The sequence below is a fragment of the Anolis sagrei genome, chromosome 1 (assembly GCF_037176765.1).
Source record: "Anolis sagrei isolate rAnoSag1 chromosome 1, rAnoSag1.mat, whole genome shotgun sequence".
Classification (NCBI taxonomy): Eukaryota; Metazoa; Chordata; class Lepidosauria; order Squamata; family Dactyloidae; genus Anolis; species Anolis sagrei.
Window position 1 is genome coordinate 55,983,998 of NC_090021.1, and position 23,565 is coordinate 56,007,562.

General features: G+C 39.8%; 1 protein-coding gene across 5 annotated transcripts in view; it reads left to right on the forward strand.

Moving 5' to 3' along the window:
* PLD5 (phospholipase D family member 5) overlaps positions 1–23,565 on the forward strand; it is a 125,360-nt gene that overhangs the window by 58,862 nt on the left and 42,933 nt on the right. For 4 of the 5 annotated variants that reach the window (XM_060753888.2, XM_060753890.2, XM_060753891.2 and 1 more), the window contains 2 exons: positions 7,485–7,653; positions 9,465–9,579. In XM_060753888.2, the coding sequence (XP_060609871.1) occupies positions 7,485–7,653; positions 9,465–9,579 (284 nt within the window). Of the gene's footprint in view, positions 1–7,484; positions 7,654–9,464; positions 9,580–22,043; positions 22,091–23,565 lie in introns of those variants that run through there. The other variant, XM_060753894.2, reaches the window with a different exon arrangement.

Consider the following 23,565-nt stretch of genomic DNA (forward strand, 5'->3'; position numbering starts at 1 on the left):
GTGACCACCTTTGAGCAGTCAAGGATTTCCATAAGATTACAACTTACTTGTAGCAGTGCAAATGCAAGAAAAAAAAGAATAGCATAATAAAAAACACTATAGTACGTTTTCATTTCAGCTCTAAAATAAAGGTGATTTACATAGATTCACAGAATCATAGAGTTGGAAAAGATCACAAGGGCCATCCAGTCCAACCCCCTGCCATGCAAGAAAATATAATCAAAGCACTACTGACAGATAGCCTTTCAGCCTCTTCTTAAAAACCTCCAAAAAAGGAGACTTTGCCACATTCTGAAGCAGCAAATTCCACTGCTGAATACTTCTTACAATTAGGATGTTATTCCTAATGTGTAGGAGCCCCCCCCCCCCCCCCCCCAGTAATTTGAATCCATTGCTCCATTTCAGGCTTTCAAACCTTTATCATTTTGGTCACCCTCCTCTAAGAGAGTGGATTGTTGTATGTTTGTCAGGCTGTATGGCCATGTTCTAGAAGCATTCTATGCTGACGTTTCACCTGCATCTATGACAGGCATCCTCAGAGCTTGTGACACCTCACAATCTCTGATGATGCCTGCCATAGATGCAGGCGAAACGTCAACATAGAATGCTTCTAGAATATGGTCATACAGCCCAAAAAACTTACAACAACCCAGTGATTCTGGACATGAAAGCCTTTGACAATACATCTTCTCTAAGACATTTTCTAGCTTATAAAAACCTTTCTCGAATTGTGGTGTCCACAACTAGGCCCAGTATTATTGGTCTGACCAAAGCAGAATGTTGTTGTTGTTCATTCGTTCAGTCATCTCCGACTCTTTGTGACCTCATGGACCAGCCCACGCCAGAGCTCCCTGTTGGCCGTCACCACCCCCAGCTCCTTCAAGGTCAGTCCAGTCACTTCAAGGATGCCATCCATCCATCTTGCCCTTGGTCGGCCCCTCTTCCTTTTACCTTCCACTTTCCCCAGCATAATTGTCTTCTCTAGGCTTTGCTGTCTCCTCATGATGTGGCCAAAGTACTTCAACTTTGTCTCTAGTATCCTTCCCTCCAATGAGTAGTCGGGCTTTATTTCCTGGAGGATGGACTGGTTGGATCTTCTCGCAGTCCAAGGCACTCTCAGAACTTTCCTCCAACACCACAGTTCAAAGCAGAATAGAGTGGGAATATTGCTTCTCTCAATCTAGACTCTATACTCCTATTGATGTAGCCTAAAAACACCTTGGGCAACCTAGGGACCTCATCACCCCAATGTTCCCCCCTCCCCCGTTTAGTTCTGTTCCCTGGTGAAATGGAAGACACACATGGTGCCTTGCAGCAACCTGCATGCCCTCCCTTCTTCCTCCATCATATGGGGGCATTGGGACAAGGTGCATTGACTGAAGGATCTGAAGATGCCAGTCAGAGATGCAGGTGAAACATCAGGGAAAAAATCCTGCTAGATACTGCCATACAGCCCGTAAACACACAGCACCCTAGAATTGCATTGCTTCTGGATGCAAACTGTTTGTGGACATAACACCTGAATTTGCAGTTCCCCTAAGTCCCGAGGGGTGCATGGCGAGCTAGCTAACATGGATACTGAATCAGGAATCAGGAACTAGGAACCAAAGACTTCACCAAGATTAAGGCAAAGACAGAGGCTTTATTCAATTTGCACAAAAGGGATACGTGTGCAGCATGGGTGCTTGAAGGGTACAGGTATAGAAATGTATACCAAAGCCGATATCTTTATACACATAAATTTACATTCAGTGACATTGTCCTAGTTTGAAAGTTCCTTCCCTCTTCCCTGATTGGCCAGCCTGGCGATGCTAGCTGGCACCTTCCTTGGCCTCTGATTGGCTGGAAGGCAAGTCTAAACTGGTTCCTGCTCTGATTGGCAGAGGCACTAGTGACGTAGCTGGGGATCTCCTCCCACCTGGACAGGGAAGCCCCGAAGCCTCTAATGGGCTCATGGTGGTGGTCCGATGGAGGGAGGGAGCTCCGGAGGCTGTTCCCACCCCTGAATGTGGGGTGATGGAATGTAGTAAACAAAGAAATGTCCCAAAACGGATCTAACAGGATTATGGAGATACCATTGTCCACAATGGGAGAGGTTGTCCCAGACATTTCCCCATGCCAGGAGACAAGAAGTATATTTGGTGATGGGATCATGATCACAGTTTCATCCTGTACCTTTGTCCTGTGGGTAGCTAGGATCTCAAAAACGAAATTGTGGGGCTGTGAGCAGATGGCCTCCTGCTGGGATTTTGGAAGGTTCTATGCCCCATCTCTGATTGGCATCTAGGGTGTGGATGTGATGTCTGGAAATTGCTCATTCAGCTTGTTCCTTGGCTGGGAGAAAGCAACCAATGATCCGCTCCAGCAGGCGGGCTCATCCTGAACAGCTGATCTGGGGGCGAGAGCCCGCATGCAGGGGCTCGGGCTATGGAGTGGGGACTGCTGCTGGCCCTTGGGGGGCTCGAGGAGAGGTGGAGGAGATCGTTTCCAGTTCATCAATCCCTCTGTCCTTGGGAAACTATAATTCCCATGGATCCAACTACGTTCCCTTTTTATTAGAGGTGGTCTTGGAGGTTTTAAATAACAGACATTTTTGGCATGCCTCTCTTTGAAGAGTCCTCCTCAGACAAAGAGAAAAGCCAAGAGGAAGGGTCCTGGCAGGAGGAATTAAAGGTGGAAACTGGAGGCTCTAGCTGCCAACCCTCCCATGGGCCACTAGAGGATAAAGCAGAGCTTGAGCCCTTTAACAGTAATCACCTCCCCAACAGGACACACTTAGCATGAAGAGCCACTGAATTAACTCCATGGTGGTTATAATGATTAATATAATTGATCTAGGTTAACATAGGTCAGAGCTGCTTAACGTGGCCTTGAATCATGTTAACAAAAGTTGCGAGTTGCTCCAAATTCTCCCTTAGAATCCAGAACAAACTGTGACTTCAGATCCAATAGTTGGGTAGGAACCAGGTTTCGAACCAGGTTCTGCCTGGTTCATCTCTCCCCCACCCCCCATTTCATGCACCATTCTTCCACAAATATCTCCAGGAATCCTTTTACAATAATGCCTTTTACAATAATTCTTTCTTGCTTAATATTTTAACTAAACTCCTACAGAACTTGGAACTTAAGTTAATCTACTGCATGGATGCTGGTGTCTTGTGCATACTTCCCAGAGACATGGTTTTTGGTCAGTTTTCCTTAAAGTAAAGCTTTAAATTGATTTTATCTGCAAACAGCTCTTTTTCTAGGTCAAATAGATAACCACATTTTGGGAGGTTTTAGGATTTGGGACAAACCTGAGGTCTACAAAAAGGCTCTGTGGGGAACAGTCAGTCCAAAAGTTGTGCTTTCCTTACTCCCGAAGCACTGAGAACCTTACAAATAGAAAACTGTCCTTGGTAAAGTCAGAAACACCATCACTCTAGTCCCTGACTAAATTTATGTAAATGCTTAATTTTTCTTACTAGCCACTGTTGTTAGGAATGAAGCAAAATCCCTTTTATAAGAAGCTAGATATTGCTCATAATAAGGTCTAGTTCAGTTGCTTCATTACACTTTCAATAAGGTTAGAAGAGATAACTTGCTCTATTTTTATCTTGGAACAGAAGTGCAAATTCTAGGTCACATACGATCCCTTTGCTCATTTTCGCTGCTTTTCTGAGGATCAGAGAAGTATTAAAGAAAAATAAATAACTCTCTATATATGCATAGATGTGTGTGTGTGAATGTTCTGTGCTTTTAAGTAAAAACACACACACACACAAAAGCAATTCATAATGGAAAAATAAATAGGAGTTATGTCATTAAAAAATAATTCCACTAAAAGCATTGTCCTTGGCAAAGGGGAATAAATGATATAGCTTCATTTTCCTCTTTACAACAATCTTCTGATATATGATGGTGATGATGGTGATGACGATTCATTTGTGGTTTTCAACACATCAAGTATTCCTAAAGGGATACACACTATCATAGCATTAGTTAAATCCTATTTAACCATTTTAAAAACCAAGCATCATGAACAATAGTACATTTGTTGGATGGACATGATTGAGATAAAATGGCTGATGACAGAGATCAGTCAATGAGATCATCCTGATTTTAGACTTCATGAAAATCTCAGCTACCTCTATTGATATGCAAGATTGAGAAAGAGAGAGAGTGAGCATACTTTACAGCTTCACTGTTTTAGAATCATTAGTATTGTCTTAGTATTACAGTGAGGGTTGTAGTTATTTGTAGCAAAGTTTTCATTTTTGACATTATTTATTTATTTTGATTTATTTTGAATATTTTTACCCCACCCTTCTCAACCCCCTGGGTAGGGGGGGCTCATTAGTATGAATGTATGTGTGAAACAGATCCATCAGTTTTTATTGCCATAATTACTTTCCCAGCTTTATATAAGTGACTCTATTAATGACATCATTGAGGGATTTTGTCACATGCATGTCTGGAATTGCTGAGAATCGCTGCAGATTGTGGTGATAATGGTGGTGTCCGCCTAGGGGGCGTGGGGACCTATTGCCTCATGACCTGCACTGTCCTGGCTTTCTCCCTACTTCATAATATGGGGGAGAAGTCTCTTTAAGCCAGCTAAACTCATCTTGCTTATGGAAAGATGGGAAGCCTTCCATCGTATGCTGCCAGCAATTTTTCAGCAGTGGCAAGGTTTTTGAGACAGTTCCACCACAGAGCTTTTAATGTGTGTGATGGGAGCCAGTAGACCCTGTTGTAAAAGTACAAAAAACCCATCACTGCAGTGGAATTTTGGGTCATGTGAAAAGTTTCTAGGTCAGCAGCTAGTATTGTAATAAGTATGGCAAAAGGAACCAACTGTGTGCTGATATATGTTAACGCATAACCTTTACCAATGACAAATTTGAGGAATTATGCAGCTCCAGTTCTTGATGGCTTCTTTTTCTGTATGTACAGGCACTCCCCACGTTACAAACATCTGACTTACAAATGATTCATAGTTATGAATGGAGGTGAGACAACAGGACATGAGAGAAATCTGCCCCTAGGCAGAGAAATGAACTCATGCAAGAGTTATCACGGGGAACAGGTGTCTCCACTGAAGCTGTATCACCAATCCTTGCTTCCACAACAAGCCAAATTTTTCAAAATTGAATTATCGTAGGGACAGAAAGTAATGTGAAAACTTCTGAGCAGAGACACAGACAGCAAAACAAACAGCATAGGGTGTTAACCATTCTCTATGCTGTCCAAAGCTCAATCTCTCCCCCCCCCCCCCCCCAATATATATATGTCTGGAGTTACACTTGAAAAATGTACCTGTTCTGACTTGCAAATAAATTCAACTTAAGAGCAAACCTACAGAACTCATGTTGTTCGCAACTTCGTGAATGCCTGTATTGTGACTTCTGGTGCTCCTTCATTTAAAAATACTGGACACAGCAAAAATCTCTAAACATTTAATTTGTTATTCTGTAGCTTTCTAAGTCACACAATTCTATTTTTGTCTCTTTAAAATTGTATTTTTAAAACTATCTTTATATAAAATACAACAAGAAAAGTAAAGGTGGGCAAAAGGAAGAATAGATAAAACCAACAAAAAGAGAGATGAAATTGACTTCTAGTTCTCTCCTGCAGTTTTAACACTTTTTAATCTATAATGCCTTCAGTGCTTCTCTTGTAAAATAAATCATGTTCCTCCTTTCTGCAGAATACATTTGTTACTAGTTTAAATCAAAATTGAATGGATAATATATATCTTCCTTACAGAAAATCAATAGCAATCATATGTACTTAATAGAAGTGTTCTTAAACTTTATTCAGGCCATTAGTTATTATTTTTAAATCTCCCTTACTCTAAGCTAACTTAAATATCTCATCGCTTTGTGTCTTAACTGTTAATTCTTCTATTAAATTAAACATTCGACCTTTCATAATAAACCTTTCTGTAATGACAACAAGTGTTTCTCACCTTCTACAAAAGAAAACTGTTTTCTTCCCTTCATTTTTATTATAGACTATTAATTCTTTTCAATGAATACATTCTCTTTTTCCTCTTTTTTAACCATTTCCTTTTTCTTGAGTTCACATCATTCAGTTTAACAGGAGAAATCAAATCTGTATTTATTCCTTCCTTGTTTGTTTATTTGGTTGAAACTTCCTCCCAGTAGAGAATTATCACTGTGCCACTCTTTCTTTCTGCCACTCTTTCTTTCTCAGTACCCCCAAGAAACAGATTTCAGGCTGCATCTGGATGTTAATTTTAGCATTTTAATGTCATTTGTCTTTAGAATGATCTTGTTATGCTTATTTTAAAATATTTATATCTTACTTTGACAACTGCAGTCTTTAAAAGTTATGATTATATTCTTAGCAGCCATTGTTTGTCCTAGAAAATATTCTGAGGAAACTTCAGCTGTTTGTGATTAAAGATAATGCAAGGGTATAAAATGTGATGTTACTGTTGCACCTCAGTAGGAGTTCACCTTGCTCACAGCACTCATCAAGAAACCAAATGTGGTAATAAACAGTTTATTGAAGAAAACATATATAAAAAGGGCTAAAGGCACCTTAAACAATAGAAGAGTAAAAATTTAAGAGTTAACAAAGGAAGCTATTCCCCAAAACAATAGTAAATCCATAAAACAATGGTTAAAACATGAACATTAATCCAAGAAACAAAGAGCAGAACATGAGCATGAATACAAAGGTAAATCCAGAAAACAGGGGGAAAACTTGACCATGAATCTTGGATCTTGAACTAAGGCATGAACCAGTAACAAGACAAGAGTTCCACATTTCAGTAGTAACGTTGCTTGATCTAAAATCCTAACAGATCTCTCCCTAATTTAAGGACTGCAAAACATGAACACATTCCTTTGACCTTGAGAGGCCTGCTTCTGCTTCTCTTTTTTTATGGGCTTTCCTGCACCTGAATCTCTGCCCCCTAAGAAGCTGCCTAGTACCTCTGTCTAAACCAGCTGCTTCCTTGGATGAGCGAATGTTATCCTTTCTTCCCAGCCTGTTGGCTTCCAAAACAGTTTCACTCTCACACTCCATCTCAACAACAGCATCTTGCTCCAACCCCCCCCCCCCCAATTCCCTCAGCTGGAGAATCATCTTGCTCTAAAGGCCCTGAACCCCCAAACCCCTCATCTTCATCTGGCTGAACCACAACAGTTACAGTGGTTGATCAATTTTTGATAGGAATTTTGATAGGAAGGAATTTTTGATATACTTAAATGAAATCCTTTTCAGCCATTTTTTGTTTTGTTTTATGAACAAGATAAAAACTTTCATTACTGTAGATAAAGTTCCTTTAAACTGAATGGTAAATTAAATTGTTCTGTGGTAGGAAAATGTATCACATGCTTGAGCATGTAGCCTTTCGTCTCTTTGAGTTTTAATTCAGGGAGCATTAAGGAGCAAGATTTGGGATATTACAGACTTCTAAATAGAAACAATATTTTTTAACAAACTATCTTATTTCCTTTGCATCTCTGCAGGGTTGCTCTGGTGGAAAATATTCCTGAAGGCATAAACTATTCAGACAGTGCACCTTCTCATTTGTCTCTTTTCCAAGGCTGGATGAATTTACTTAATATGGCTAAAAAATCTGTTGATATAGTATCTTCCCAATGGGACCTCAGTCACAGTCATCCATCTGCATGCCAGGTATGCATTATTTTAATTTGACAAGCCTTTGGAGATCTGCTTTTTTTTTGCATTGTATGCTTTTCTATATTTGAACTCCTTGCTTCAAATTACAACATACTGTGTTGGTGAAATGGCTACTATGGATGTTTTGAAGAGTCTGGGAACAAGGTTTACAGGTTTCATGGCCTGGCCCATCTTCTCTGATCCAGAGGAGAGAGAGAAATGTCAAGACATGCACATTGTTTTGAAACATCACCAAAGTGTTTCTCAGAATTGCATGTTTTTGCTCTGAAATCTTAGGGTTCGGAATTGCTCAGACCTGGCAACCTTAGAATTAAATGTATTTTACTTGACAACTTTTTATGTGATTTGCATGCAAGGCAACTACAAAAGGCCCGTGGATCAATGTAACTGTGTTTAGGACAGAGCTTTGAAAAGCCAGACTTCTTTTCACTTCATTTTGAAGTTCTATACTTATTTTCTATACTAATACTATTTTTCATGATGCTACATTTTGGAACAATAATAGCAAACTGTTCCCACTGATTCCATATATATAATCAAATGTAAAAACAGGTATTTCATATTATGTTGGGTTTTTAAAAATAGTGTCTAAAGCTTGACATAAGTAGTGTCTAAACTGGGGCTGTGGTGGCTCAGCGGGTTAAATCGCTAAGCTGCAGATCTTGTTGACCAGAAGGTCGGTGGTTTGAATCTGCGGATGGGGCGAGTTCCCATATTTAGCCCCAGTTTCTGCCAATTCAGCTGTTTGAAAACATGCAAATGTGAATAGATTACTAGGTACCACTTCGGCAGGAAGGTAACAGCGCTCCATGCAGTCATACCAGTCACATGACCTAGGAAGTATCTTTTCGGCTTAGAAATGGAGATGAGCACCACCCCCCAGAGTCTGTCGTAGGCCTATTTTAACATGGAGTCAGGACAGAGCCCGCTGGAAGTAACCCTGCATCGTGTGATGGGCTCTGTCCGGCTCCATCTTGGCTTTGTGTGGAAATCATCCTATGACGGAGCCCAGACCCCATGTGATGAGGTCACTAGTATAATCAGAAATAACTAAACAGATCTCTACTGCCTTTCTTCTTGCTCTTGTGATATCGAGGTGACTGGAAGGGAGGAATCAATTCTCAACTACACATCTCTTTTTATAGTAAAATGAAACACTCCAACCCATCTTTATATGTTGACAGGCAAGGCTTCAACATAAATCTTTCATGCTCTAGCCTCATCTAGTTTGGGCCTTAAGAAAAGTCCATTTGCATTTTGAAATGGGGCTACATTTTAATTTATTACTATGATTGTTGAATTGTAAGAATGGAAATATAAAACTAAGAGAAGCTGTTTCCAGCTGTTTCAAAATCTGAGAATTTTCATAGAATTCACAATATTTGATGACAAATATATGAGAAAAATGTTTAGTTACACCATCATCCTGTACCAAGGGTTCAAAGAATGTCACAATATTTTCTAGTGTCATTTCCTCTTATAATTCTGTATGAAACTGTCAGTTATTAGTACCTTCCTTTGGGCTTCTTTGGCTGAGCAGGATTTTCAAATTATTTAAATTTTGTGATATTAAAAAGTCACATATCTTGTAAAAAATATTTTAAGTAGATCATATGTCATTGAAAATCCCCCATTGTTTTTCAATACAGCTTCAAATATTTATTCTAAGAGATAGCTTTAAGTTCCATTAATAAATACCACTATAGTGTTTGATATAAAAAAATCAACATACATATTATGTTATATATTATAATTCCATGTGTTTTACTTTAATAATAATTTCCAAATGTCCTCTCCTCTTACAGGGGAAGCATCTTTTTGAGAAGTTACAAGAACTATTATCTCAAAACATTGAGATCAAATTAGTGAGTGATATTCTTCACAAGGAGTCCAGGTTATTAAAGGATTTGAGAAATAAGGGTAAGAACAAGGTCTTTAATTTCTTCTACTTTCACGTTAATAAATCAGTATTGTATTTCTCCTTGAAATTGGAGATATTTTATATGGGTTAAATAAATAGTCAAAAATCTCACCTATAAGGTTCCAAATAAACTTTACCACATATCATCTATACTGATTTGGATGGGAAAGTTAAGTACCTGCATAAACATTTCCCTTTTAGATAAGTGGACATTAAATGCTTCTCTTTGGTTTTGTCTTACCCAGAGATACTAATCAAGAAACCAGGCTAGAAACCAATATAATCTCTTATCTAAAGTAAATAAAGATTACTTTATCAACAGTAACACTTTAGATAGTTATTACTAACTAATTCTGTTCACATCACTGAATATTTTAGGGCAAATTTATTTCAGAATTTTCAGCACTAATCAGAAGGCCAACTTAGAAATTGGTGAGGAAATTGGTGGTACTCTCAGTTTCCTCATTACGGCAACTGTGAGTTGTCTTTTTTGCATCCTATGGTATATCTATGAAACATCAAGTTTTGTACAGTTAACATTTTGTAGTACTACATTATTTATTGAGAATAAAGACCACTGAAACATTGTATCCCATAAACATCTACTTGTGCGTGAATATGCATGTGAGAGGGAATACCTACAATTCTGCAGATAAATGGCCAGAATCAATGGGTTGCTGTGAGTTTTCCAGGCTGTATGGCCATGTTCCATAAGCATTTCTTAAAATAAATGGAGTGTTTTATAAATCCGATATAGTTGTAACAACATAATTTGGAAACTTAGCTTTTACCAGATTTTTTGGCATATTTTATTAACAGACAAGAAGTGGATGTTCCCTCTCTGATGATGTAATGTGCCACCTTATGTATTTATTTGTTTCTATATAATGTGATGTGGTCAATCACTGTATTATTTGGCTCTTTAGTTCTGTCAAATGTTGATATTCTGTGTTTTAATGGAAAAATAAGCAAGCAAATCACAATTTCATTGCCATATATTATTTTGTTTCTATCCCAAATAGGGAATATCTTAATATTGACAATAGGAGCTAGATGTTTATTGCATTCAGAAATACTTTAGTTGCCAAAGAAATCCCAACAATAGAGGAATGGTTACTAAAAATTACAGAATTCTGTGTATGGACAATCTAACACACCAACTCAAGAATTACTAAGGACATCCAGAAAAAGTAACTTATTGGACTATATTTAAAGACTATTTGAAATGAGAAAAAAATGAAAATGATAATTTAAAGGTTTTTTTGTTTTTCTTTTTTGAGAGAGGGAATAGAATATTTTATTAAAGATTGAAAATAAACATTGATTCACTACCCTGATGAAAGAGTTTGGAAGTCAACAATTACCCTACCTTATATTTCTGCCTCCCCTATTTTTTCCCATATAGATTTTTTTCCTTTGATATTTCCGCTCCCTCACGTCTTTGTATTTTTAACTCTCATTATACACACACACACACACACACACACACACATGGAGTAAATAATATCTGCCCCTATTTTTGTGTTGATGTGTAATAAAATAATTATATAAAAAGAAATGCTTTAGTTGCTGCAGAAACCTCCCGTGAAGATCTGATAAAAGTAGCTGTAAAGCTCATTTGAAATCAGTTCAACAGCCTGGATTTATTTATCTAAATATTAACTTTAATTCAGCTTTGCTATTATTTCTTCTTTTGAAAAACCTCAGGATTGTAGTTTTGTAAGATTACTGAAAATGATTTTTTCTTGCTATTTCTCACTTTACCTGCTCTAAGCATTGGCATTGTTGGGGGCCTGAGAAGAAAGGAGGCAATGTAAATTGTTTAAAATAGACACACTCTTTCTGGTTCTCTGAGCTTATCTACACTGACCCTATACTCTAGTTCCAACCAACATTTGTTCCTAGATGTCCACACAATATCCAGGGATTTTTGTTAGGTAACCTGAGGTAAAATTGCATAACCTAGTTTTATTCTGCATCAGGATAAATCAAGGAATGCTCGGGAGTTTTATCAAAAGTGTGAAACACCCCTGCAATATGGGATAGTGTGGACAGCTGGGCCAGCTCTATTTTGAACCGGTTTACTGCCCACACAGCCAGGTGCTTCTATCTCCCTTTCTTTTTGTTGCACAGTGCATGGAAAAGCAGACAGATCGGGACAGTGCATTGCTATTTCCAAAGCAGCTGGCAAAAGAGCTCCAGAGAGCTCCTAGCTTTCATTGCCACGTTTGCTAACTTCAGCAAAAGTACCTGCATGACCAAAGAAAAGGAGGGGGGATTTATTTATTTATTGTGTCAGTAGCAAACTGAGGGTATTTATTTACAGTATTTATATTCCACCTTTCTCACCCCACAGGGGACTCAGGCTGATTACAATGCACATATACATGACAAACATTCAATTCTATTTAGGCATACAATATATATATAGACAGACACAGATGCAATTTAACAGTCCAGCTTTTCCGGCTTCATGAGGGTATGCTCAGTTCCGGCCAAGGAGGGAGCTGCCACTTCACTGTCCTCTTGTGACACTGGCTCCTTTTGTGGAGTACTTCCTCATTCTTCTGCACACTGCTGGAAGGTTTTATAGCATCTTAAATTAGTTAAATTAGCTTCCCCGCATAAAACGGTACCTAAATTTCCTACTTGACAGATGCAACGGTCTTTTGAGTTACATAGGTCAACAGCAAGCTAGTTGGGAACTTACTGGGGTGGCTTCGAATTCATGACCTCTCGGTCCATAGTGGTTTAATGCAGCTGGCTACTAACTAGCTGTGGCACAGACTGGTACAGTTGTATTTAATGTATTTAAAAAGCACAAAGTTTAAAAACTTGGCATTATATTAAATGTCCTTTGACCAGTAGCTGGCCACTTGAAGTGCCTCTGGTGTTGCTTTAAGAAGGTTCTCCATTGCATGTGGCAGGGCCAAGACTACATTGTAATAGGTGATCTATGATTTGCTCTTCTCCACACTCACATGTCATGGGCTCCACTTTGTGGCCCCATTTCTTAAGGTTGGCTCTGTATCTTGTGGTGCCAGAGCAGCGCCTTCCAAATCTTCTGTGTGCCTAGGAGGGTGTCTCTCATTTAGTATCAGCCATAGCTTGAGGTTCCGTGTATTAGCCTGCCACTTTTGGACTTTTGCTTGCGGAGGTGTTCCTGCCAGTATCTCTGTAGATATTAGAAACCTATTTCTTGATTTAAGGCATTGGCATGCTGGCTGATATCTGAACAGGGGATGGGCCAGAGATGTCACTGCCTTGGTCCTTTCACTATTGGCTGCTACTTCCCAGCGGATGTCAGGTGGTGCTATACTGGCTAAACAGTGTAATTTCTCCTACCTGCGTGACCGTATCGCTGTCTACGAACCCACACGCTCACTCCGGTCATCTGGAGAGGCCCTGCTCGTGATCCCGCCCACGTCGCAAACGCGCTTGGTGGGAACGCGAGACAGGGCCTTTTCCGTGGTGGCCCCCGACTCTGGAACGCCCTCCCAAAAGATCTCAGACAAGCCCCTACATTGGCAGTCTTCAGAAAGAATTTGAAAACTTGGCTGTTCCGATGTGCCTTTTCAGATTAGGAACCCCAGCACCAAATCCTAGAAGCACCTTAGCAGAACCAAGATCACTGCACACTGCACTCTGCACTTATATTATAATCCTACATTCCTCCCACCACATCAGCACTTTTAATCCTGTACCCCTACTCTGGCCGGCCCAGTTTTAATAGTGTCTTGTTGTATTGTTACTGTTATTGTTTTCCTGCTTAACTGTTTTTAATTTGCTTTAGGTATTGTATTGTTGTATTGTGTTTTGGGCTTCAGCCTGTGTAAGCCGCATCGAATCCCTTGGGAGATGCTAGCGGGGTACAAATAAAGTTATAATAATAATAATAATAATAATTCTCCAGTGGTGTAGGGTATAGACATCCTGTAATAATGGAACATGTCTCATTAAGGGCCACATCCACTGTTTTAGCATGGTGAAATGTGTTCCATACTGGGCATACATACTCAGCTGCAGAATAACAAAGCTCAAGGGCAGGTGTCTTCACTGTGACTGTTTGTGATCCCCAGGTTGTGCCAGTCAGCTTTTGTATAATGTTTCTGGTACCCACTTTTTGCTTGATATTCAAGTAGTGCCTCTTGTAGATCAGAGCATGGTCCAGGCTAACTCCCAGGTCTTTGGGTGTGCTGCAATGCTCCAGTGGGATTCCTTCCCAGGTAATCCTTCGAGCTCAAGATGGTTGTCTGTTCTTAAGATGGAAAACACATGTCTACATTTTAGATGGATTAGTAATCAGATGGTTTCCCCTGTAATAGGCAGTAAGAGCACCTAGAGCTTTAGGAGAGGGGAATGATCAGCAGTTTAAACTGCCAATGGCTGGGAACTCCCCAGAGCTCTTAGCTGTCTTACTGTAGTAACACAAACAACATTCCAGTTAAACGTGATTGCACCATTGGACAGACTGGATTCTCCTCCTGTAGCTGATGTGGTTCAGAGGCACAGCTCCACTGAATCTGGGGTCTGTTTAAAGTAGCAATTCTGCAGTACAGCCTGTGCAGATGAGTTCTCCCCTCTTTCTTTCTGATGTCCTCCTCCCTCCTTGCAGTCTTCTGTATGCCCCTTAAAATGTCTCCTTAATGCCTATGAAAACCCATGTCCTTCATTATGTAATATCTGTTGTGGACAATCTGTCCATCCTCCAGATCAGATTTTAAATAGACAAGGATATGGAATAGATTCCATTTTTTTACCATTGGTGTTAAAAAATATGATTATTCTACTTTATGCAAACTGTTATTATTTTCACAGCCAGAAAGAAAATTATAGCAGCATGATCATGATTGAGATTGTTCAGGTTGATGTACCCCTGAGGAAAACCACTTCCTCATAAGAAAAATATCATGTGGTTTGCTCTTGATTGCAGAATAGATATAGATATCTCCAGCATGACCTGGGAGCAATCCTGACTGTTGGGAAGAGATGTAAACCATTTACCTTGTAGTTATTTTTGAAAGAAAAAATTAGCAATCAAGGACCTTCCATGTCATTCGCATAATAAGTTGTTTGAACTAGTTACACTCCACATGGGACAGTTAGATGATTTTAATATGTTAACATTCAGGTAGGTCAAAAGTATTTTTTACAAGACTTGTATCAGTTGAATAACATGAGGGCAAACAACTTGTCTTGTCCTCTGGGGAATGTCTTATTTAGCAACAGAAATCAAGAATATGAACTGTTTAAAACAGCCTACTTCTCCAGACTTTAAATTTTCCAAGAGCAAGAGTTAGTCAGCATGGTCTTACAAAAATGGGTTGGAAATTTAAAAACATAACTAAATTTTGCTCAAGCCAAACTTAATATCTAACATGAGCATTAATTTATTTTTCCATATTAAATTACATATTATCCCTTCTGTTTCTTATGTTTTATGGACTAGTGGCAGTCTGTGGTTTTGGGTGTTGTGTTCTTAACTAATTTAAACGTTTCTCTTTTGAATGTCCTCCCACTCTTGGTGTTATCATTCCTGCTATTTTCTTGACTACATGGGAAATAATAGAAGCAAATAATAGAAGCAAAATAGAAGCAAAATAAGCATTATTATGAAATAATGCTTATTTTGCTTCTATGAATACTTAATCTCATGCTAATTATAAAATTATCTTGTCCAGCAAGGCAGGGTATTAAGGTGGTAGGGCAGAATAATAATTCTTCTGGCTGTAGCTGTGTTTTCTCTTGATTACATTTTTATGTGACCACATTTTTAGTGTACTATACTATTCAGCAGCGCATGGTGTTTTTCTCTCCCGAGCCGCTAACTAAAGAGAATCATTAGAATAGTATTTCATCATTTTTTTTAAAAAAAATATAGAGTGAAAGCCTAGTGCTATGCCATGCTTTAAATAATCCATTTGGCTTTTCTAGTAATTACCACAATTTGACACATTTGTTAGTCTAACTTGGGTGTTGTAATCTTTCCTGCAACAGTGTCATCACACAACACTGCAGTGCAGACACATTGTTCTGTTACCAGTCACTTGGGGCATCAACATGGGCAACAAAATCTGGGGTAAAGTGCTGCTAATTCTGAACAGCCTGGATTCAATTTTGGCATTCACACAATGTTGCTCCTGAAGTGGTTACATTTTGATGGACAGTCATCCTTACCTTGTTCATTGTTTGTCACCATAGTAGGGGCCTTGTAGCTCCAGTGAGGTTGGGTCTATCACTTGGCTTCCTTGCTGATGTAAAAAAGGCACTGTGAAACTTGGAGGGGGAGGGGGGCAGGGCGATCCTCTCCCCTTTCTTTAACAGCTTCACTAAACTACAAACCCCAGAATTCTACAGGATGCAGAACCTGACTTGGCCACGGTAGTCCACGCTCTGGTTACATCCCGCCTTGACTACTGCAACGCTCTCTACGTGGGGTTGCCTTTGAAGACAGCCCGGAAGCTCCAACTAGTCCAACGGGCGGCAGCCATGGTATTAACAGGAGCAGGGCGCAGGGAGCATACAACTCCTCTGCTGTACCAGCTCCACTGGCTACCGATTAGCTACCGGACCCAATTCAAAGTGCTGGCTTTGGCCTTTAAAGCCCTAAACGGTTCTGGCCCTACATATCTATCCGAACGTATCTCGGCCTATCAGCCCACCAGGACCCTAAGATCTTCGGGAGAGGCCCTTCTCTCCATCCCGCCTGCTTCACAGGTGCGGCTGGCGGGAACGAGAGACAGGGCCTTTTCTGTGGTGGCCCCACGGCTTTGGAATGCCCTCCCTATAGAGATAAGATCAGCCACCTCGCTGATGGCATTTCGGAAAAAACTGAAAACATGGATGTTTGAGCAAGCATTCGGCTAATCCGATGCGATGAAGTTTTTGATCAAGGACTGGCAATCATAGACAACGAAATTGGATTATGATTTTAATTAAGAGATGCATTGGTCTGTATTGGTGGCCCAATACTGTGTATTGTATATGTATGTGTTTTATATTTTTAATCGAAATTATTGTTGTTTTTAAATGTTGTAAACCGCAATGAGTCGCCGTTTTAGGCTGAGATATTAGCGGTATACAAGTGTACTAAATAAATAAATAAATAAACCTAGATTTTAAGTGGATTTTTTCTCTAGTGTGATGAAGTAGTCATGTGGGCATCTTTGCTTACATTGGCAAGGACACCGAGCAATGGTCAAAGGTCTGCGAAACTGCTACTGCAATGATGAACAATTGACAAGATAAGTGCCATTCTGTTTTTTCCATGCCACCAAGTATGGGGAAATTGGATAGTGGGATTGTGCCATGTGAGCAGAGGGGACAGTTTCAATTCAAAACCAGGCCAGCAGTTCACACTACCCTGAAGTGTGGGCTTCTCTGGGCTTCAGGGACACTCTGGAGCATTCTCCAACTTTGCCTAGCATGAGGAACAATGGTGTTGAACAGATGTGCCCTGAGTTGGGGTGAGATGACTCCATACATCATGTAGCACCATGGAGCTGATTCTCGCCCATTTAGGGTTCAAGTACTCATGTTAATATGCCCTTGATGGATAGATGTAAAAAAAAGGGGGGTATTTTCAGCATCCACTTTCGGACTGATGCTTTTTTATTTGCTTATAAATCACCAACGGCCACTCTGGGGCCAGAATAAAGAAGGGAAGCCGGGAGGACATTGCCATCTTGTCCCCTGTGACATCAGCGCCCCTCCCCCAACACCAACGGCCATTCTGGGGCCAGAATAAAGAAGGGGAGCCGGGAGGACATTGCCATCTTTTCCCCTGTGACATCAGCACCCCTCCCCCAACACCAACGGCCACTCTGGGGCCAGAATAAAGAAGGGGAGCCGGGAGGACATTGCCATCTTGTCCCCTGTGACATCAGCGCCCCTCCCCCAACACCAACGGCCACTCTGGGGCCAGAATTGTTTTTATACTATGTCTTGAATTTTGTTGTTCCTATGTTGTACACCGCTGTGAGTCGCCCCTGGGCTGAGAACAGCGGTATATAAGCAAAGTAAATAAATAAATAAATAAATAAAATTTGGAGATAAGGATATGTAATGGTATGCCCAGTTTTATAGATGATCAAGGCTACATGTACACTGAATGAATGTAGTTTCACACATTCCACAGCTTATTGCTTTGGAATCCGGGGAATTGTAGTTTTATCAGGTCAGTAGTCTTCTCTGCCCAGGAATGCTGATGCGTAACAAAACTGATTAATGCTCTTTTGTCTCAATATTACCTGCTTTGAAAAGGTTCCCAATTTTTGTTTCCTATTTCCAATTTACCTCTTCCTCCCAAGCTTGTGTACATTAATGCAAAATATGTTCTAATTACAAAAACAGCTTGAACTCTATTAATGCAGGAGATGGGAGAGAAAAGGAAGGAGCAGGCTCTTGGAAAGCTCAGGCAAAAGTAAAGTTTTGGAGCTTGTCCTAGCTTGCATCTTCCTCAGTAATATCTTTTGCTTCTTGACCACACTTTGATATTGCTTGGCCACATGTGTCTCAGCTTTATCTTTAAAATGTTTGGGGAGGGTCTATGGAAATAATTACAAAAACGATACAAAATAATACTGCCAATATCATATTGTCGTTATGCAAACCTGTGGTGCAATTATGATTGATCTATGCTTCAAAAAAACAAACTATTGTGCATCTGGAATAAGTGTAGAAAGAGGCAACCAAAACCACTGGGCTGCTAATGCAATTCACCTATGCAGAGGGTCTATAATGTTTAGGGGCTATTAGTTTAGAAAACAAATTCACGGGGAAACAAAATTATTTAGTCATGATGGCTAGACATTATGTTCAGTATCGGAAGGGGCACTCCTTTGTATATTGTTAACTGGGGAACTATTGATATATTTTGAACTTACTTTCTTTATTGTGAGCGATAACAGGTTTCCTTGGGCAATGACCCAAGTTTTCTGCCATTCTCTATCTTCTAAATTATTACCTAGGTACCTTACTGCAGTAACACTGGCATATGAAGCTAATAACAATTCTTCATTATGCTGGATAAATGATGATTTGTAGGGATTTGCGATGCAACTGTCTATTGATACAAGGATTTTGGCAGGATATACAACCAGAAATAATCCAGATGTTGGAATGCCATATCACTCCTAATCCTAGGTTGACACTACTACATTTATTTAGAGGTGCAATTAAGGAAATAATACATAAGGATAATACATAATGGCTAGGTATTACCAGCAATTGGAAGAATCTTGGAGCATTCATCTTAAACCTCTGGTATAAAATATTTGAAATTTGGTACAATAATAACAGTAATAATTTTATTTCTTAGCAGCCACTTCTCAAGGTGGGTTACAACATTGCTAACAACACATAATCATCTAAATTCTAAAACATTCTATAAACTCCACATGTTAAAACTTATTTCTACAACTAGCTGTACCCACCACGTGTTACTGTGTCCAACCTTCCCCCCTCTTTCTCTCCTTCCTTCCTTCCCTTTTTTCTTTCATACTCTCCTTCCTTCCTTCCTTCCTTCCTTCCTTCCTTCCTTCCTTCCTTCCTTCCTTCTCTTCCTCTTCCCTTCCTTCCCCCCCTTTTCTTTCCCTTCCTCTTTTCCCCCTTTCTTCCTTCTCTACCTATTCTTGGACTGCAACCCTCAACAGTCCTCCAGATCAATCTACCTACCTACCTACCTATCTCTATCTAATCTATTGATCTTATCTATCTGGAGGATTTCTGGGAGGTGCAGTCCAGGAATAGGAACTTGGAAATATGCAGGGGTTGGGATGCTTTCAAAGAAATCCAAGGAGAAGAAAGCTTGCAGCTTGGAAGCAGTTCATTTGGATCATCCTCCTCTCCTAAAGGACCTGGTCTAGGAGAGGCTGGGAGCTGTAATCCGGAGGAGAGAGTGGATATGCTATTGTGTGTTTTGTTGGCCAGGGGGAGTCATTTTGTGCATGCACTGTAGGGCCTTTTTGCTTTTTTGGAGGGTTTTTTAAGTCCCTTCTGCTCTGTTCTTCAGTGTTTTTATGAGTGATAGTCACTTGTTGGCCTGATAGGTGTATTGTGTCCCAATTTGGTGTCAATTTGTCCAGTGTTTTTTGAGTTACGTTAATCCCACAAATGAACATTACATTTTTATTTATATAGATATATACAGAGTGAGGCAGCATAACTTCCTTTTTTAAAATGCACGCCATTCAGACGGTTGAAGACATAGCGGAGCGCTAGTGGTATTGTTTGAGAGGCGGGAGTATAAAGTTTTGTCCTGACACAGTTCAGTCGCCATCATGCGTTGGAACAGTGAGGAGCGTGCTTTTGCCATTGAGGCCTACTTTTTGAGTGGATTTGGAGTGGCCGGCCCGCTCTCCAGATTTGGCCCCTTGTGATTTTTTTCTATGGGGTGTTTGGAAATCCCATGTTTATGTGAACCGTCCAAGGACCCTACAAGATTTGAAGACCAACATCCAAGAAGAAATTGCCAACATAACACCTGCTATGCTGGCAAGAGTCATGACAAATGCCAGAATAGAGAATGGGGGATGTCACCTACCTAATTTGATCTTCAAAACTATGTAAAACAAAACTTTAGGTATGCACCTACATTATAAAAAAGAAAATAAAAATTTCTAATTCATTACAATGGGTTTTATTAAGTTTTGAAAAAAGGAAGTTATGCTGCCTCACCCTGTATATTAAAATACACAGAACAAAGACTAAACTGGAGATGCAAGTTTAAAATTCAGGATTAAAATTGGCTGGGTTGTCCTGTCAGAAGAGATAGCTTTTTAGATAGTTTTTAAATTCTGACAACTCATTTAGGTGGGCAGCCATTGAAAAGATTGTCTGGATGACGGGGTGCTTTGATTGTGCTTTTCCTGCATGGCAGGGAGTTGGACTAGATGGCCCATGTGGTCTCTTCCAACTCTGTTATGCTACAATTCTATAATATGTTCACCAATCGTGTTCTGACTGGTTGGAGTAGCTGCCCCCCAGAAGACCTCAGTGTTTGGGTTGGATTGTATGGAAGAAGGCAATCCTGTAGGTTTTTTTTTTTTTTGTCATGTCAGGAGCAATCGCTCCTGTTGTGAGAGAATTGGCCGTCTGCAAGGACGTTGCCCAGGGGACGCCTGGATGATTTTTGATGTTTTATCATCCTTGTGGGAGGCTTCTCTCATGTCCCCGCATGAGGAGCTGGAGCTAATAGAGGGAGCTCATCCGCCTCTCCCCGGATTCGAACCTGCGACCTGTTGGTCTTCAGTCCTGTCGGCACAGTGCTTTAACCCACTGCGCCACTAGGGGCTCCTGTAGGTAACCTAGGCCTAAATCATGTAGGGCTTTAAACATCAAAACCTTTGTACTTTGTCTAGAAACTATCATATATACTCAATTATAAACTGAGTTTTCAACCTTTTTGGGGGGCCAAAAAAGCCCCACTTAGCTTATATTTGAGTAAAGTTCCCTGGCTTTGATTTTGCCTCTGCAGCCTCTTCCTCCTCTGCATCCTCCACAAGCGGCGAGGCCTCTGCCTCCACCAGCGGCCATCTAGTCCAACCCTCTTCTACCTTTGTGCAGCAAGTGCAGCAAAATCACAGTCATAAGCACCTCCTGGCTTCAACCTTGCCTTCACCTCAGCAGCCTCCTCCTTCACTGTGTCTGCTGCAGCGAGGTCAGGCCTCTACGAATGGCGAGGCCAGGGCTCCGCGAGCGGAGTACCCCCAACAGATGGCCATTCATCCTCTGCTTAAAAACCCTCCAGAGAAGGATACTCCATCACATTATATGGCAGCATATTCCACTGTTTCATAATTCAAATTAAAAGACCTATGGATCTTCACCTGCATATGGAAAATAATTGGTTTTGAGAATGACAATAGAGATAAATTCCTCCTTTCCTCGACCTATATCCTCTTCACATACTATTTGTGCAACATTGTCTTATGTTGATTGTTCATGGAAATGCATCCTGTTGTGTGGATCAAATCCTTACTCTTCTTTTAATAGCCTTCTTCTTTTAATTCTTTTGTCTTTTAATAGCCTCTTCTTTTAATTCTCTTTCTTTCCCTATCTCCCTCTCTTTTGTTTAACTGCTTATCTTCTCATATCTGATTGTGGTCAATTATGCATGTATTGAAAGGGCTGACTGTGATGTCCAGTGTTTTTATTTGCTGAAATGTTTGTATTCAGCTCAGTGAAGCTTTAAACCATTACAGTGTCAACATTCAACGTGTGAGATGCTCTATGGGAATTTTAGCTTATGCTTGCCACAAAGTTCCACTGAGAGTCAAATGCTACAGAGAGACAAAAATAGTTTCAGTGCTTTTTCTGTTTATGTTATTCTAAAACCCAGGGCTATATGCATTGGGATTAAGGGAGGTGGGAGGTAGAATGTAATGATAGCTCCCACCTTAGATCTCATTTGTAATTCACCTGTAGCATCAAAATGAGGCTCATTTTCTCATTCACTTTGCAGGAAAATGTGAAACCAGATCCTATGATGAGATCATCAACAGAATGAGGGTAAGTCACCCTGGAGTGAGAAAACATTGTGGAAAGTTAGATGAATTTTTAAATGGTTTTTTAAAAAAAAAGCAAAGGAAAAAATGGAAAGAAAAAAACACTTTTATGTTCCCATGGAGCTTCCATATTTGAATGTTGACACTTTTGGATTGATTGTAACGCAGTGAATTGCATTTGCACTTGGATAGGATAGATTTCGACTTTAGTCCCAGATCTCCCAGATACTCTTTGCATGATATGGAACCCATTACTGCTTGCCAGTTTTAGTTAATAAAGAACAACATGATGTCCCATTCAAATGATGAATAATAGCCTGGGGGCTATCTGAAACTGAACTACTGTGGTAGCAAGCCATTTCTGTGCCTCTAAGGATCAGATACCCCCATAAAACTTTCTACATTTGCCATACATAAAATCCCAGAAGGAATTTATTTGAGTGGCAGATTGAGAGGGTGAAGCTTCATGAACTATCAGACATGCTGGTACCGTTTCAAGTGGCATTTATTCTGCCCATTGTTTGTGCTAAAAGAATTAGATTCTTTCTTGTGCAATGCTGCAACAAGAAAAAGGGGGAGGGGAGCCTCTAATCATTAAGTGGTGTTAAATCCATTAAAAATAAAAATGTGCTGAGCATTTTTGTACAATTGGATTTGAATTTATTTTTAATATCCATCAAATATGTTTGATGGATACCCAATGAATGAGAGACCTTCAAGGCACCCTTTCATTAACAGTCCTGCTTAGGGCCTGCAAATTCATGGTTGGGATTTTGATTAAGTCTGCACAACTGACTTTGAATATTTGATATGATTTGGAATACAATAAAAGTTTGTTATTGAACAATGTCTCCAATATGTAAAATTGCCAGCTTTGTCTTGGCTTCTGCTCATTTTCTTTTAACAGCTATTATTAAATACAGGTTTAAGTGATATTGCTTGAAAAGTTTCAGTAACTGATATCTTTTCCTCAAGTATCTGTTAAAGACAGAGGAGAAATAGATGGTCTTTTTTGGATTACTTACTATATCCTATTTAATTTTCATTTTATGAAACCTAGAGATGGAGTCTGCTAGGAACAGATTTTTGTAGTTTCAAATATTAAAATGTATTAAATTCTGTTTTTGTTCACCAAAGTTATGGTATATCATGCTGGAAAAAACCTGTGCCTTTAAGGTAATCTATGTATACTAATATGTTTTATCAATTGTTGTAGCAACTAGTCGGTTTTAAAAGCTACTACAGTACTGAGCTAAAGGCTAGGGTCAAGTTAGCTGAAGAAAATAGTATTAACAAGTTTAACCTTATATAGTAATGGAGACTTGGCGGCTGGTAACTTCCAAATTGAGAAGACGGTGAATTCAGAATGTATCATTTGGATAGGTCATCTTGAATGAGCTATCCAAATGATGAACCAGTTTGACAGACAAGGATCAGTACTTTGCATAATTCTGTCAAAATTGGAGTTAAACTAGCTTT